Here is a 14,591-nt window from a genome sequence, read left to right as displayed (position 1 = left end):
TTGCCTTTTCCGCGGCTTTACACGGGAGTAACAGTGCGATCGCGTTTTTTAATTGAGACTGCCTGCATCCCCGCCTCCCTCCAAGCCCGCCTGGGGCTCAGCCCCCCCCCCCACTCAGCGTGCACGTGAGGACGGGGTGTTTCGGTCCGGGCGCAAGGATCGGGCGCGGGCCTGGGGGCGGGCGGCCGGGGGGTCCACAGGGGCCTCCAACCCGGGGCCCGGTCACCGCGGAGGCGCCAGGGAGACCCACGCCATCCGGGTGGCACCTGCGGCCCGTCCAGCCCCTCCCGTCCGGCGGCCGGTTCGCTGGCTATTGGCTGCGAGGCCGGAGGGGAAGGCGAGCCGGGGTGGGCGCCCATTGGAGGCCAGCGGAGGCCAGCCCAGCCCGGCCCGGCCCTGCGCCCGTGCCGCTGCCCCCTCGCCGCCGCCCCCCAGCCCCGCCGCCGCCGCCGCCTCTCGTCTGGGCGGCCGGTGCGCCCCGTCCACGGCTGGCAGGATGCGGCCACCGGCGCTGGGCGCGCTCTGCCTGCTGGGGACGCTCCTCCTGCTGCTGCTGCTGACAGCGGCGCTGGACGCCCGAGCCCCTCGCCGCCGCCCGGGGGGTTCGGCGGCTCTCCGCCCGGCCGCCCCGACGACCCCCAGCGGCCCTCGCGGCGGCCCTGCCCAGGAGAAGCGCAGGAAGAAGCCGGCGGGACGGGCTCCTAAAGCCGCCAGGTACCGGGGAAAGAAAGAAAGAAAGAAAGAAAGAAAGAAAGAAAGAAAGAAAGAAAGAAAGAAAGAAAGAAAGAAAGACAGAGAGAGATAGAGGGGGAGAGAGAGTGGGAGGGAGGGAGGGAGTGGGAGAAAGAAAGAAAGAAAGAAAGAAAGAAAGAAAGAAAGAAAGAAAGAAAGAAAGAAAGAAAGAAAGAAAGAAAGAAAGAAAAAGAAAGAAAGAAAGAAAGACAGAGAGAGATAGAGGGGGAGAGAGAGTGGGAGGGAGGGAGGGAGTGGGAAAAGAAAGAAAGAAAGAAAGAAAGAAAGAAAGAAAGAAAGAAAGAAAGAAAGAAAGAAAGAAAAAGAAAGAAAGAAAGAAAGACAGAGAGAGATAGAGGGGGAGAGAGAGTGGGAGGGAGGGAGGGAGTGGGAAAAAGAAAGAAAGAAAGAAAGAAAGAAAGAAAGAAAGAAAGAAAGAAAGAAAGAAAGAAAGAAAGAAAGAAAGAAAGAAAGAAAGAAAGAAAGAAAGAAAGAAAGAAAGAAAGAAAGAAAGAAAGAAAAAGAAAAGAAAAGAGCCTTGGTCTCGCCTGCCTGCCTGCCTGCTTCCCCTCCCGGTGCCTCCAAGGGTGCCCACGGAGAGATCCTGGCTCCCTTCCGTCCCGGAGAGGAGCATGCTGCCATCCCCTCGGAGCATCCAGAGCCGGTCCTGGCCAGAGACGCGGAGAGGTCCGGCGGCGTCCCTTGCTCCCGAGACGCGGCTGTGCCAGCCAGGGGAGCCGAGGTGCCCGGGCGGGGGCATCAGCCTCCCTCCATGACTGGAGGGCAGAGGCGGGCCGCCCCACCACCCCCGCCCCCCGTGGCACTGGCCGCGCGCAGGCACCTCTCCTCCCGCCCGCCCGCCCGCCCGCCCGTCCGCCGGCGCCTGGTCTTCTCATCAGGGCCGTGGCGGGGGCAGCAGGGGCTGGAGGCCTCATCTGGAAATGTCAGCGCAGGCGGGAGCGGAGGCAGCGGGTCCCCAGCCAGCCAGCCAGCCAGCCAGCGAGGCCGCCAGCCAGCGAGCCCGGCTTTCCTCCATAACCCCCCCCCGCCCGCCCGCCCCACCCAGCCGCGGGCCGCCTTCCACGCCAGGAACGAGTGCCGCCGCTGGGCACCCTTCCTCCGGAGGAGCACGTGCTGGCCCCCTTCCTTCCCACCCCTACCACGGGCCAGCCTGACTCCCGTTTTCCAGGTGGTGGGAATGGCGCCTCCGTCCAGATGGGAAGAGGCCAAGCGCGCAGCCTCCTGCCACGCCCGCCAGCCCTTCTTCTGCCAGGCTGGAGGTGCCCGCCCGCCCGCCTGCTGGCCAGGTGGCGAGGGGGCCCGCTTCTCTCCTCCCCGCTGCTGCCTCGGATCCGCTCCCTGCTTTCTACTGGGAAGGCTCCCTGGGAAGGCTTGAACTTGGGACCCCAGCGGTTCTTGGACTACACCTCCCAGAAGCCTTCACCTGCCCCCTTCCTAAAACAGCAGCCTGGGGCCAACGTCTCTGGGCTCAGTCCCGGAGCACAGTTGACCTCCCAAGGGTGAGAAAGGGCACGGAGACAGGCAGGCGGCGCCTTGTGAGTCAGAAGGCCTTCTCCAGCATGCTTGTTGTGGTGGAGAGAAACTCTGTGTACGCTCAGAGACTCGGTTACCGTTCTCGCTGATTCCTTCCCGGAGCTGACCTCTGGCCATGCCCTGGATCCGAGCCCAGTGAAAAACAGCTAGGGAGCCTAATTCAGCAGGAGCTGGAGGCCAAGGGGCTGGCTGTGGGGGGGGGTACTCAGGTCTATGGGGCAATCTCTCCCATAGGGCCTCCGTGGGGGGGGTTATGGTGGGGTGTCCCTCCCCTGCAGGCAAAAATGTCATCTGCTTCTGCAGATGCTGAGGCTGAAACCCCAGAAGGAGTTTTTTGGGGGGGGCTAGAATCTGCTCTCTTCTCCCAGCCCCCCCAAAAGATCCTGTGGGGGCTGTTCAGAGTTCTCTTCTCTCCCCCCCCCCGCAATACTTCCTCCAGCCCCTGCTTGGAAAGACCCTGAGAACAGATACTCTCACCCTGGGCTGCAAATCTACTTAGTAACTCAAGTCCCGGTCAGATCAAGAATGTGAGGAATTAGATGTCTGGGGTGGATTGGGGGGGGAGGGAGGAAAGAGGAGCCTGGACAGTGTGGGGGTGCGTTGCAGGGGGGGCAGGTGGTAGTGAAAGCACACTTCATGGCCTGGACGGAGGGCCAGCCCTGGGAAGAAAGCATTTCTCAGCACATGTGGGGACCGGCAAGAGAGCGGGAGAAGCTTTCCTCCGTCTGATCATAATCCTAGAATCCAGTGGGGTCCTCCGTTGAGGCTCGAGGGCGGGCGAGTCTGGAGGCCTGAAAAGAAGCTTTTGTTCACCCTGTGCGGGTCTGGACGGTGGGATTCACTGCCCCAGGAGGCAGCCAACTCGGCTGGCTTTGTGAGGGACAAGGGGCTACAGAAGCCCAGGCCGGGAGTTGTCCAGGTGGCTCGACCCCCCCCCCCCCAGTGGATCCCCTGGTTTGGTTTGGAGAGCAGTTTGGGACTTTTGAGCATATCCTTATTCCCCATCCAGTCTGGGTCCGCTTAGCTCTGGAATTGAATCTAGTTGTTTTGTCTGAGCCTGAAGCTTGTACAAATCAACCCGAATCAGGCTGATTTGGTGGCCTTTTGAGATTTGTCTGGCATTCAGCTTTAGTGCCCACTGATCACTTCCAAAATCAAAGTCAGCGTGCCACCGTATATATCAGCTGATGGAAAGCATGCTCTCTCTCTCTCGCTCTCTCTCTCTCTCCTCTCTCTCTGTGTATGTTGAGTTTGTTTTGCTGGTGGGGAACACAGTCCAGGGTTAGATGGAAAAGTCCTGGGGCTTAATCCTGCCTTGGGACTTCTCTTCTGCGCAATGCCTTTCCTTCCCTTCTTATAGGGAAGCCAGTGGCCATCCTATAGAGCTAGGGAAGAGGTGGGGCAGGGCCCTCCGGCTGCGGGGCCAGATTTCAGAGACCAGTCTGAGCTGGGGCCTCTGACTTATTCGGAGCAGGTCGCACACACAAAAGGGTGTGAGAAAGCAGAGTCAGTGTCTGAGAACCTGGAGGGGTGGGAAGGCCAGGAAGCGGGGGGGGGGGGAATCCTGCTGATACAACCTTTCAAATACATGGGATCCCAAAAAGACATGAAATAGAAGCCAGGGATGTGAGAAGTGTTTTGGGGGGAGAGCAAGACCTTCTGCTGCCTGTGTCAAAGGGAAAGGTGGGAGCCCCCCCCCCCGGCCCCTTCTGTGTCTCCCTCCACCCTGGCACCACCCTATCTGCTTTTAGCCCTGGTGCAGGAATGACATTCCCCACTGACGCAGGGAAGCCAGTTTCCCTGGCCCAAGGGCCGTCCACAAAGCATCCATCGTTCTGCCTGCCACCCTCCATCCTCTGCTGCCTGAGGGAGCCATCTCACTCCATCCACCCCGTTCCAGAAAGCAGCTGGGTCTGAAGCTTCCATGGACCCCCCCCCCCCCGAGTGCCAGGAGGAGCCTAAAACCCCAGAGAGAAAGAAGGTGGCCAGAGAGGCCCATTCGAAGAAAGGCAGGAAGACCTTGGTCTGGAAGATGTTGGCAAGCCTATGGACTCTCCTTGAGGCTGAGCACCTCTTTACTGAGCCCTCCGCTGGGCAGGAGGTGGCCTTCGAGAGCCCCCTGGGTGCCCTGCGGTGCCGTTTGCCTCCTAGCAGGGGTGGCGGTGGAAGGGGGGCTGTCAAGCTAAGAGGTGGGCAGGGGGAAAGGCCCGGCAGCCTGTCCTCTCTCTGTCCTGCTGCCCTCTGGGTCATTCTGGGAGAAGGGCACAACGGCCCTCCGGAACTGTTGGCGACATCAGGTGAGGCCGGGGAAGGCAACCCACTGCCCCCCCCCACTGTCCCACTGCAGTGGCTGCTTTGGTCTTCTTCTCCCTCCTCTCCCCTCCCTCATTGAATCCCACCCCGCCCCTCCTCCTTTTCCACCAATGGGATGGCAGCTTCAGAGCCATCCCAGGGGGAGTAAGGGAAAAGGGGTGAGTGGCCCTCCCCTCCCCCCCCAGAAGCCTAAATTCATTCATTTTATTAAATGGACGCAGACTCCGAGGTGTCTGCTGGTGGGGACCGTGCAGGCAAAGGATATCTCAATTTGGAGCTTGGCCCACGGACCACCTCTGCCTGTCCTGTTTGCTCCTCCCTCTCTCTCTCTTTCTCTCTCTCTCTCTCTCTCTCTGTGCGCACCCCTGTGTGCATGCACATGCATGTGGGAACCTCCCTCTCCACCCACACCCACCCACACCCCACTGCTTCTCCTGCTGCTTTTCCCTTCTAGACCCAACACCTGTGGAGAAGCCTGCTGCCCCGGCTGGGCCCTGGCGCCCAAGACGGCCAAGTGCACGAAAGGTAAGGTGCCTTTGGAAGGGAGGGGGCGGAGTGTGTCTCCCTGGGCAGGTCATTCTTTCCTTCTGCTTTAGCGAAGCTGCAGGATCCGAGAGAGGGCCAAGAGAGAGGGCCAAGGGCGGCTGTCTCCAGAAGGATTTCCAAAGGGACCCGGGGGGGGGGGAGAGACAGAGACGATGAGGCCTTTTGGGGGCCCCAGAGAACACCTGCATAGACTGGAGTAGGCGACCCCCTACACCAGGGGGGGCAAGGAAGCCAAAGCAGGATTCCTGCTGGTGCGGCTTCCCCAGAAGCTCTGGTTCGGGGCCAGCGTGCGGCTTCCCACGGGGTGCAGAAGGTCCCATTGTGATTCTGATGCAGCCGCAGGACTCCTCAAAGGATCTCGGGCTGCGCAGCCGGCACTCTTCCGACATCGGAGGCAACGGGCTGCTGTCCACAGAAAAGCCATCTCATAAATTAAAGCTGAAAAGTTGATTTGTTGGATGGGTCAATTATACCTTGAGAGCAGTTTCCTACGATGGGTTCCCCTGATGGTTTGCTTTGGCTTGACTCTGGTGACTTGGAAGGATTGCCCGGATGGAGAGAAAGAGAAAGAGAGAGAGAGAGAGAAGCCAATGCAAAAGAGAAGGAGGAAGGGCCCTGGGATAAGGGATCTGGCCCGTGGAGTTTGAGCTTAGGTGAGGCGAGCAGATGTAGGTGCGTCATTAAAGGGGTGCTGAAGTAGATACAGAAGAAGATAAAAGAGAGCGGGCGCACAAAATGGGAAGGTTTCTCAATGGATCCTCACTGGATCTGCCGCAAGAGCATAACACAGCTGCCCTTCTGGGAATTTTTCCCAAATGCAGGATGAGGCCCAAATGTCCTCTCTCTCCGCCCCCACCCCACTCACCCCCAGCCGCCTGCGCTCTCCTCTTCCCGGTGCCCTAAGCTGCCTTGCATGCCCACCTTTGGTCTGCAGGGGGCAGCCGTCGCCTACATCCCGGCCACCTCTTCCCTGGCCAAGGCTTCCCTCTGGAGAAAGGAGCAGTGTGAAGCCAGCGGCCTCTGCATACCCCTGCCAGGCTGCCCTTCCTCCAGCTAGCCTGGGGTTGTCAGCTACTCCTAACGGGCAGAAAGGGGTTCAGGGTCTCCCGGAAACAAGCTGGGCCATCTTTGGAGGGGCTGGCGACAGGCTTCGAACTCGGGGCCTTCTGCATGCTATGACAGTTGAGCTATGGCCCTTCCGCCCCCCAAGGACCTGTGGGCTCCTCGGCCGGGTGGCCAACCGGCGGAGGGTTGGAGGGCTCGGGGGGGGGTCTTTCAGAGGGACCCTCCTCCTGACCTGTCTCTTCTTCCACAGCTGTCTGCACGCCTCGGTGCCGGAATGGGGGCCAGTGCAAAGCCCCCCAGCGCTGCACCTGCCCGGCGGGCTTCACGGGTCCTCGCTGTGAGCACTCTGTCGCCACCACTGCTGCTCCCGCCACCCCAACCCAGCTCCCCAGGGCTCCCCTGGAAGCAGTGGCCGTTCGCTGGCAGCCCTTGACGTGAGTGGGAAGGGGTGGGAGGAAAGAGGCTGCCTGACTCCCTCTTCCCGCATACATCCCCGAGGGGACCCCTTAGCTTGCTTGGGGTGCCCCCCAGGGGAAGGAGGAGAGGAGAGGAGGCACTCTTGTATGGGCTGCTCAGGGAAGGTTCTCACTGGCAAACAAACCCAGAGACTACGAAGGACGGTTTTTGGAGCCGACCGGTAAACGGAACAACCAGGTGCCAAGACTGGGTAGCCTTCGCCTGCGGAGTTCTAAACAAACTTGGAAGGGAAGTGCTGCCTGTTTAAAGGAAAACGTGTGGCTTATTGCTACCATCTGCTGCTTGGCCGGAGGACTGGGTACGTGGGCTGCTCATGTACTCGGGACAGGCAGGCACCTCACCCCAACATTTCTGGGTCTGCTCCCTGTCCCTGTTGCAAGCTGTCCTTGAGTGAACATTAGCCAGTGGAAGGGGCCCTTCCTGGCCTTTTCAGCAGGGAAAGGGGGGGGGTTTCCTACCCCGTGACATCACAGACTCCTAACTCTTAACCCTTTCTCACAGGCTTGCTGAACTCCAGGTGGTGCTTCAGAGGCGCAAGGCTTTGGGTCCTTCAGAGAAGATGGCCACGATCCTGGCACAGCACCTGGCTTCCCGACCCGATGGCGGTAGCAACGGCCCTCCCGGACACGGACCCCCAGCCACACGAAGGCCCCATGGTACAGGGTGCAGGGTGAGGGGCAAGGCCCAGGGCGGTGGGGAGTGGGCTTAGGGGGTGTCAGAGAGGATGCGGGGGCCCCTGCTCTGTTAGGTAAAGGCGAGCAAGAGGGACACGGTCAAACAACATTTCTTGGGAGCTGTGTAGATGCTTCTTCTTCAAGGTGGAGAAGAAGTCTTTGATTCTGCCAAGGGCACCGAACTTTTCTAAACTTTGCAAAGGGGGGGGGGGTTGAAGGAAGGAAGGAAGGAATGAACTCAAAGTGCCATGGCTCTAGGCACCTGGAAAAGGACAAGCGAGCTCAGAGAGACCACTATGGTCTGTAGCCTTGTCATTTTAGTGGTGGTGGGGAATGTGCCCCCTTTGCCCAGTCTCAGGTGTGGGGAGAATCTGTGGTGTAGAGCTCCCGCCCAGCTGGCTTCCTCTGCCAGAAACTGAAGTATTGGATGGGTGGGTGGTGGGTGGGGTGTGGAGAGAGGTTGCCCCACAAAACGGCAAGTGAATGGAATTGCAGGCATGAGCTTTGGAAGACGTAGATTTCCCCCCCCCCCCCGTGCTTTGATTTCCTCCTCTCTCTCTCTCTCTCTCTCTCTCTCTCTCTCCTTCTTCCTTCCAGCAGTTCCAGTTTTTAGAAGGGTTCCCATGTCCGGCGCAATCCCCACCCCCCTGGATCCGGCAATTGTTCTGTGCACACCCCACCCCCACCCTTGGCCAGCTCCTTCCAGATGATGTCAGGCTGGGTTGAGATGAGAGAGAGAGAGAGAGAGAGAGAAGATGGGGAGGAACAGAGGTGGTGGATGGGGGGGGAAAGAGCTCTGCTTTTTCACCACCTCTTCCCCCCCCCAATACACGCACACACACCGCCCACAATCCTGTTTCCTCCCTAGAGAGGCCATCGGGGAATCTCCGCCTCTTTTTGCTGCCTGGGCCTGCTTTCCAAAGGCCATCCTGGCGGGAAGGGAGTGCGATGCAGTTTGCACACACAAACACAGGCAGAGACCCAACGTTTCGTGGAGTTCCCTGGGAAGGGGGTCCCACCAACAGCTTCCTTGCACCTCTTTCCCTCCCCCCCCCGTTACTTTTCCCATTTGGGGAGAAATCTGCCTTTGGGGAAAGGGGAATCATTTTGGGTCGGACAGGATTAGCCCAAGTTGGAGAAGCCCTCTCTGTCCGGCGCTGGGCACCCTCTGCTGAGCCTTTTCTCCCTTTGGCGCAGGGGCTGTTTCTCCCCACCTGTGCTGGCTGGGGTTTTGTTTTGCGGGGGGGGGCGGGAGGGAGGCTTCTCTTCGACTGAGAACAGCTGTTTTGGGGTGGGGGAGAGCGCTGGGCGATCTGGCCAGAGTCCAAGGGAAAGCTGCAGGGAGCGGAATCCTCCATCAGGCTGGAGGGAGGGGAGAAAAAGAGGGGGGAGTCCCTTCCGTGGCTCACCCCCCCCCCCGCTTTGCAGGGAGAAAAGTGCCTTTGAAGTCCCGGCACATCCCGTCGGAGGGGGGGCGTTTGAGGAGGGGCCTTCCAGGCAGCGACGGGAGTGGACCCCTGTTTTTCTTCCCGGTCCTGACGGTCGGTGGGGAGGCACAGCAGACCTTGGAAATGAGGATAAGGAAGGGCTCCCCGCAGGTCTCCGCCCCAGACCTTCTGCAATGGGGGAGTCGCAGGCAAAATGGGTGCAGGACCTGCGGGGGGGGGGGGAGAGACTGGACGGGACGGGGAGGGGAGGGGGCCGCCTCGGCAGCGCGCGTGGCAACAAGTGCAGCGGGAGAGCCCTCGCGAGCCACCCGGAGCAGGAAAGTTTGGCGGCTGGCGGGGCGAGGGAGGAGGGCGGGCGCGCGACCAGATGACCCCGCCGCCCGACGGCTTCGCCCAGCCTTGGAGGACGGGCGGCGTGGGGGGGGGGACTTCGGCAGAGGCCGCTTTCTCAGAGGGGGGAGGCACCCGGGTTTCAGGAGCGGAGCGGGGAAGCGCCCTCCTCCCCAATGCAGGGAGCCAAGGCAGGCAGAGCGGGTCGGGACCCTCTCCTTCGAGGGCTCCGGGAGGAGAGGGCGAGCGAGCGAGCGAGCAGGCGAAGAGTTAACCGTTCCCGGCTGTGGTCCCTCGTAAACACGGCTGTTGGCCCCGTGCCCGTCCCCCACCCCACCCCGCCCCACACGCTGCCCGGCGTCGCTGCTTTCAATTAGCGGTGGGTCCCAGCCTTGCTCGCTGCGGGCGCCGCGCCGCGCCTCCCCTGCGCCCTCTCCGCCGCCGCCGCCGCCGCCGCCGCCGGCTGGGGTTCCTGCTGGGCGCGCGGGCCGGCTTGCTGGGAGCCATGGACTGGGGCTGCCCCCGTTGCCGCCGCCGCCGCCCCCAACTCCCGCTGCTGCTGCTGCTGCTGCCTCTAGCGTCCCTCTGGCTGGGCGGGGGGCCCCTGCCCGGGGATGCCCAGCGGGTCAAGGTCCGCTTCACCCCCATGGTCTGCCGGGTGCAGTGCCAGGAGGGGCGTTGCACCAACCACTGTGAGCAGGGGAACGTCACCACCTTGTACAGCGAGGACGCCCGGCCTGCCGAAGGGGCCCCCGGATTCCGCGTCTGTGAGTATCGGGGCGCCTCGGGCCCAGGGAGGGCGCCCCACCTCCGCTGGAGCCGAAATGCTGCTTGGCAGAGCCGGGTCAAAAGGGGGGGGGGGTGGTGAGCCTCTATCCTCCAGGGTGGGGCGATGCCACAGGTCAGCATTTTTTTTGGGGGGGGAGGTAGTTATGTGATGCTGGGTGTGCTTTCCCTTTGGAACAAGTTCCCAGCCGCTGACCCCCCCCCCCCAGTTGTGCCAGTGCCTCGGGGAGTTTTCTCCTGGGTGAAAACCCATGCGACTTCCAGATGTGTCCAGTGGGGGCTTGGCTCGTCATATTTTGCCTGGGGCTGGGGTCACGGAGGGGACTTGACCTCCTGCCGCAGAGAGCTGGGGCTGGGGCTTTGACCCCTTCTCTGCTGCCATGCAGGGACCGGGCACGTCCCTCCCACCCTCCCACCCTGGCTTGCAATCGAGAAGGAAGAGGGAAGGCTTCCCTAGAGGCAAGGGGGGGGAACACCGACCCCCTCCCCTCCTCTGTTGATCTGGAAGGAGATTTCTGGGCCCTTCAGTATCCTGGCTTCTGGGGGATACCCCCCTCCCCTGGCTTTGCTGCTGAACCCTAAGAGTGCTGGTGCAGGAAATGTGGGTGAGGTCATGGCCCTTGCCTGTGTGTGTGGGTTGCCAAAAAATGTGGTTCCCAGGTTAAGGCGTGTGGAGGGGGGGGTTACACAAGAAACAGGCAGGCACATTCCAGGGAGGTCAGGCCAGCAGGCTGTCATTTCTCCATCATGCTTGGATGGAGGGTTTGCAGGGGGCCGTTCCGGAACTCTGTAGGGAATTGTTAGGTAATATGGTTTAGGCAGCGGGGAGCCGGTGTGTGACGGGGGTGGGGGGTGGGGGACGGCTGCTAGCCCTGAGATGCAAAGGGCTGTTGGCTTTTTCTTCTCCCTCCCCACCCCTGCTTTCTCTCCAGTATGGTGCTGCTCCAAGCCTTTTTATAGGGGGACGGATCCATCCTGGGAGCTGCTTGGGGTCAGGGCCGCTCTCCTGTCCCATCCCTGTCCCCCTGCAGGCTCCTCCTCCTCCTCCTCTCCTTCTTTGCATCCCCATTACTGACCTGGCTTTCTTCCGGACCCAGATCCAGCCAGAGCCTCCTTCAGTGCTGGGGCTGGGAACTCGAAGAATAAACAGGAGGCTGGCATCCTGCCACAGCCAGATGGGACCAGCTGCCTTGGGCGGGCGGGTGGGGAGCCGTGGGGGTGGGGTGGCTGGATTCCACCCCCAAGCCGAGCCGCCCTGTTGCAAGAGGACAGGGTTCGCCCCCGCCCCAGCCCCCTCCCCCAAATCCACCCAGTGGGAACCCCGCTTGGGGTTCAGGAGGTCACTAACATGGATGATTCTTGGATGAGATGGGGGTGTGTGTTTTCACCACCACCCCTTCCCAGTTGTGCTGTTTGTTCCACTTGACGTTACCCAGGCCTTGCGTGGGTGGGTGTGCAGAACTGGGAGTGCAGACAGACTTGCTCGCTGATACACACACACACACGCACACACACACACACACACACACACAGTGCTGTCCAGCTGAGCCATTCTTTGCATTTGGGTAAGGAGGGTGCCACAAGGACCCTGGGCTGACATATGCAGCTGGCACCCCACCCACCCATCACAACACACACACACACACACCCCAGATAACTGGGCGCTGCAGTTCCTTTTGATCAGGCTGCTCAGGAGAACTCAACGGGGCCAGATCTGCCTTCTTTCCTCGCTCTGGTTCCATCGTCCAGCAGTGGCTGCCGTGGCTGCTTGTCCTGGCCCTTCACTGCTCTCCACGGCCTGTCCAGAGGTGCCCCTGTTCCGCAGCCCACTCCAGCGCCATCACTCACCCGGCAATCTAAGCCATCTGCAGAGGGGAGCTCCTTTCTTTCCCATGCATTCACCCTCGCTGCACCTCCGAATCACGAACCACACCTAATAGCCAGATGCACCACTAAAGGGCTTTGGAGGGAATCTCTCTCTCTCTCTCTCTCTCTCTCTCTCTCTCTCTCTCTCTCTCTCTCTGTGTGTGTGTGTGTGTGTGTGAGGGGTAGAGGAGAGGGAAAGACTGAAAGAGCACCAAGATCTGGGGACTTGCTGTCGTCATCACCCTCTCTCCTTCAGCCATTAGCGCCTGAAAGCTCACATTTGCCTGGAAGGCTCCTGCAACCCCAGGGGGGGAATGTGTTCTGGGTGAGCTGGGACTCCCCACAGCTCCTTGGCCGGAGGGGAAAGGTGCATTTTTCCCCTTGGCGCCATCTCCAGACCACGTTCCCCCCCCCCAAGGAGGCACCCGATGAGCCTTTGCTCCATGAAGGGGAGCGGGCATTCTGGGCTCCCCATTAGGCTTCTGAGGTCCCCCAAACAGCATATTTTCAGTCTCACGTTTGGCAGACTCTGTGTGGTGATGCACCAGGAGAGAACAGCCCTCTGCCTATGTTTTGGGACATTCCTCACGGTCTGCTTTGGAAACCCGAATATGCACCAGTCTGCCATGCAGCTGCCTTGCTAGGCGCCCTCCCCCAAAGTTGGATCCAGACCTCATGGTGCTTCTTCTACTCGTCCCGACTTGAGCAGGGATGGGTCTGAGAACCCCCTTGGACTGGCTCACCTCCGAGCTGCCTCTGGGTTGGCCTCAGCGCCTGCTGTCTGTGCCCCAAAGGTGGATGGGGCGGCTGGGAGCCCTGCCTTCCACTGCTTTGAGAGGAAACCGATGCCTCTTCGGTGTGTCCTTCTGGCAAGCAGGTGGGGAAGCGAGCAGCTGGCGGGGCCTCAGCTGGACAGATGGTTGGAAAAGCCATGCACTCTTCTTTTCTGGAGGAGCAGGGAGGTTTGGATGCCAAACAGCCATCGCTTCTAGTGACGCAAGAGAGACGTCGGGAGGGGAACGCAGTGCTGCCAAGCTTTAAAAGTGCACGGGAGTGAGGAAGAGCAGTTTCACAGTAAAGGTCTAGCCTAGAAGCATCGGGAGTTAGATCTGGGCAGGGCAGGGGCCACAACAAAACAGGCCCTGTTGGCGGGTGGCGTGCAGTCCCCACCTCCTCTTGCAGATCTCTTTGGGTAAGGATGACTGGCCATATGCAGGCACCCTCCGTTGGCTCACTCTCCTCCCTGCTGGATAGCTGAGTGGCTTAGGTGCGGAGCCAGAGGTTGGGGGTTCGATTCCCCCAGGGCGCCTCCTTGACAGCAGCTGGACTCGATGGTCCAGAGGGGGTCCCTTCCAGCTCAGAAGTTCTAAGATGATGATTTAGCTCCACAGGCTATTGTCTGAATTTAGGCACAGAAAGCAGCGTGTTTGTTCCGGATTCAAGCTGGATAAGGTTTGCACAGGGATGTGTGCTATCTTTTGGATGCCCATGTACAGTAGCTAGATGTTGCTGGCATTCAAGGCAAAAACTCTGCCCTCTTTTCTAACCGACAGGGCCAGGAGCGGCTCCTCCCTTCCCAGAGGAAGTGGGACAAAAGTGTCTCTCAGTCAAGTCTCTGCTTGTGGGGGTGGCTTCGGCTTTTGCATGCCAGCACAGAGCCGTCACCAAAACGGAGTTAAAGGCCACTCCCCGAAGACTCCAGGAGCAGGATCTCACATTTTTAAAATAAACAGACCTTTAAGTGTTGAGCACACACACACACACACACACACACACACAACACATTTCCCCCAAAGGGTAGTGAACCTCCATTTCCTTCTCTGTTCATTGAAGGTCTCTGGAGGGGACCTCCATGTTTTCAAAAATGGCCCTCAGGCCTGCCGGATATCGTAGGCTCCTGGGGTTGGAAGGGCCCTCGAGTCAATGCCTTCGTGTGAGAGGGGTCCCTCTCCTGTCGGCTCGGGTTTGGGGGCGGCTGCTTCAAACCCCCATCCCATGATGGCTCCTGGATCCCTCAGACCCCGCTCTGCAGGGCTGGCTTTCCTCTGGCTGGCTTGGCCTTCCTCTGACCGTGACAGCCCCCCCCCCCAGGCTCCCTCCCGAGCGCCGGCCCGAGAGACCCACTCCAGGAAGCCAAGAACAACCGAGACTGTCTGGCCAGCTGCAGCCGAGCCTGAGAATGTGTGACAGGCGGGCTTCCCTCCAGAGGTTCTTGGCGCCTTCCCAGTCCCACAGGCCTGGCACGAGAAGGGTGTGTGATGAGGAGGCATCCTCCTTGGTAGTGGGGTGGGGGTGGAGGGGTCAGAGTGGGGCTGTGCAAGGCCAGCCCTGACCTCCATGGAGGTCTTTGGGGCTCTTGGTCCCCAGTGGGCAGGAGAGAGGGCAAAGGCTGATGCCAGTCTCTGTGGCATAAACCACACTTTCCTTCTTCTTCCTCCTGCATTGATTTATGGCCCCTCTGGGTATTATCTAAAAATGGGTTCTTCTCGCAACATGGTTATTCTCCCTCTGCCCAGGAGGTGAGGGGTTTCGTGGTGCGCTCAGCAAGAGAATCCTAAGGACAGTGGCAGTGAATTCTTATGTTTGTGCAAAAAACATTAGCATGCAAAACAACAAAGGCTTGGTTACATGGACTTTCAAAATATTCCAAGCACCATCTGCCTACCAAGGCCATTCTGGACAGTTCACATTTTTAAACATTTCGCCCGTCTTTTTTTGTGTTGGCTTTGTGTGTGTGGTTTTCTTCCTCAAGAGAAGAAGGAACACTTTTCTAGGTAGAAACTTTTCATGTTGGCTAAGG

At 60.2% G+C, this 14,591-nt stretch overlaps 1 protein-coding gene across 2 annotated transcripts in view; it reads left to right on the top strand.

Moving 5' to 3' along the window:
* Window positions 1-380: 380 nt before the first annotated feature.
* LTBP4 (latent transforming growth factor beta binding protein 4) overlaps window positions 381-14,591 on the top strand; it is a 31,831-nt gene continuing 17,620 nt past the window's right edge. The window contains exons 1-4 of one of the 2 annotated variants that reach the window (XM_072979809.2): window positions 381-714; window positions 5,054-5,124; window positions 6,461-6,644; window positions 7,189-7,343. In XM_072979809.2, coding sequence (XP_072835910.2) covers window positions 497-714; window positions 5,054-5,124; window positions 6,461-6,644; window positions 7,189-7,343 — 628 coding nt within the window. In that variant the 5' untranslated portion in view covers window positions 381-496. Of the gene's footprint in view, window positions 715-5,053; window positions 5,125-6,460; window positions 6,645-7,188; window positions 7,344-9,063; window positions 9,907-14,591 lie in introns of those variants that run through there. The other variant, XM_072979810.2, reaches the window with a different exon arrangement.

The sequence above is a fragment of the Pogona vitticeps genome, chromosome 9, assembly GCF_051106095.1.
Source record: "Pogona vitticeps strain Pit_001003342236 chromosome 9, PviZW2.1, whole genome shotgun sequence".
Taxonomy (NCBI): domain Eukaryota; kingdom Metazoa; phylum Chordata; class Lepidosauria; order Squamata; family Agamidae; genus Pogona; species Pogona vitticeps.
The sequence above is the reverse complement of the archived record's forward strand: the minus strand, read 5'-3'. Positions and strand labels throughout refer to the sequence as shown.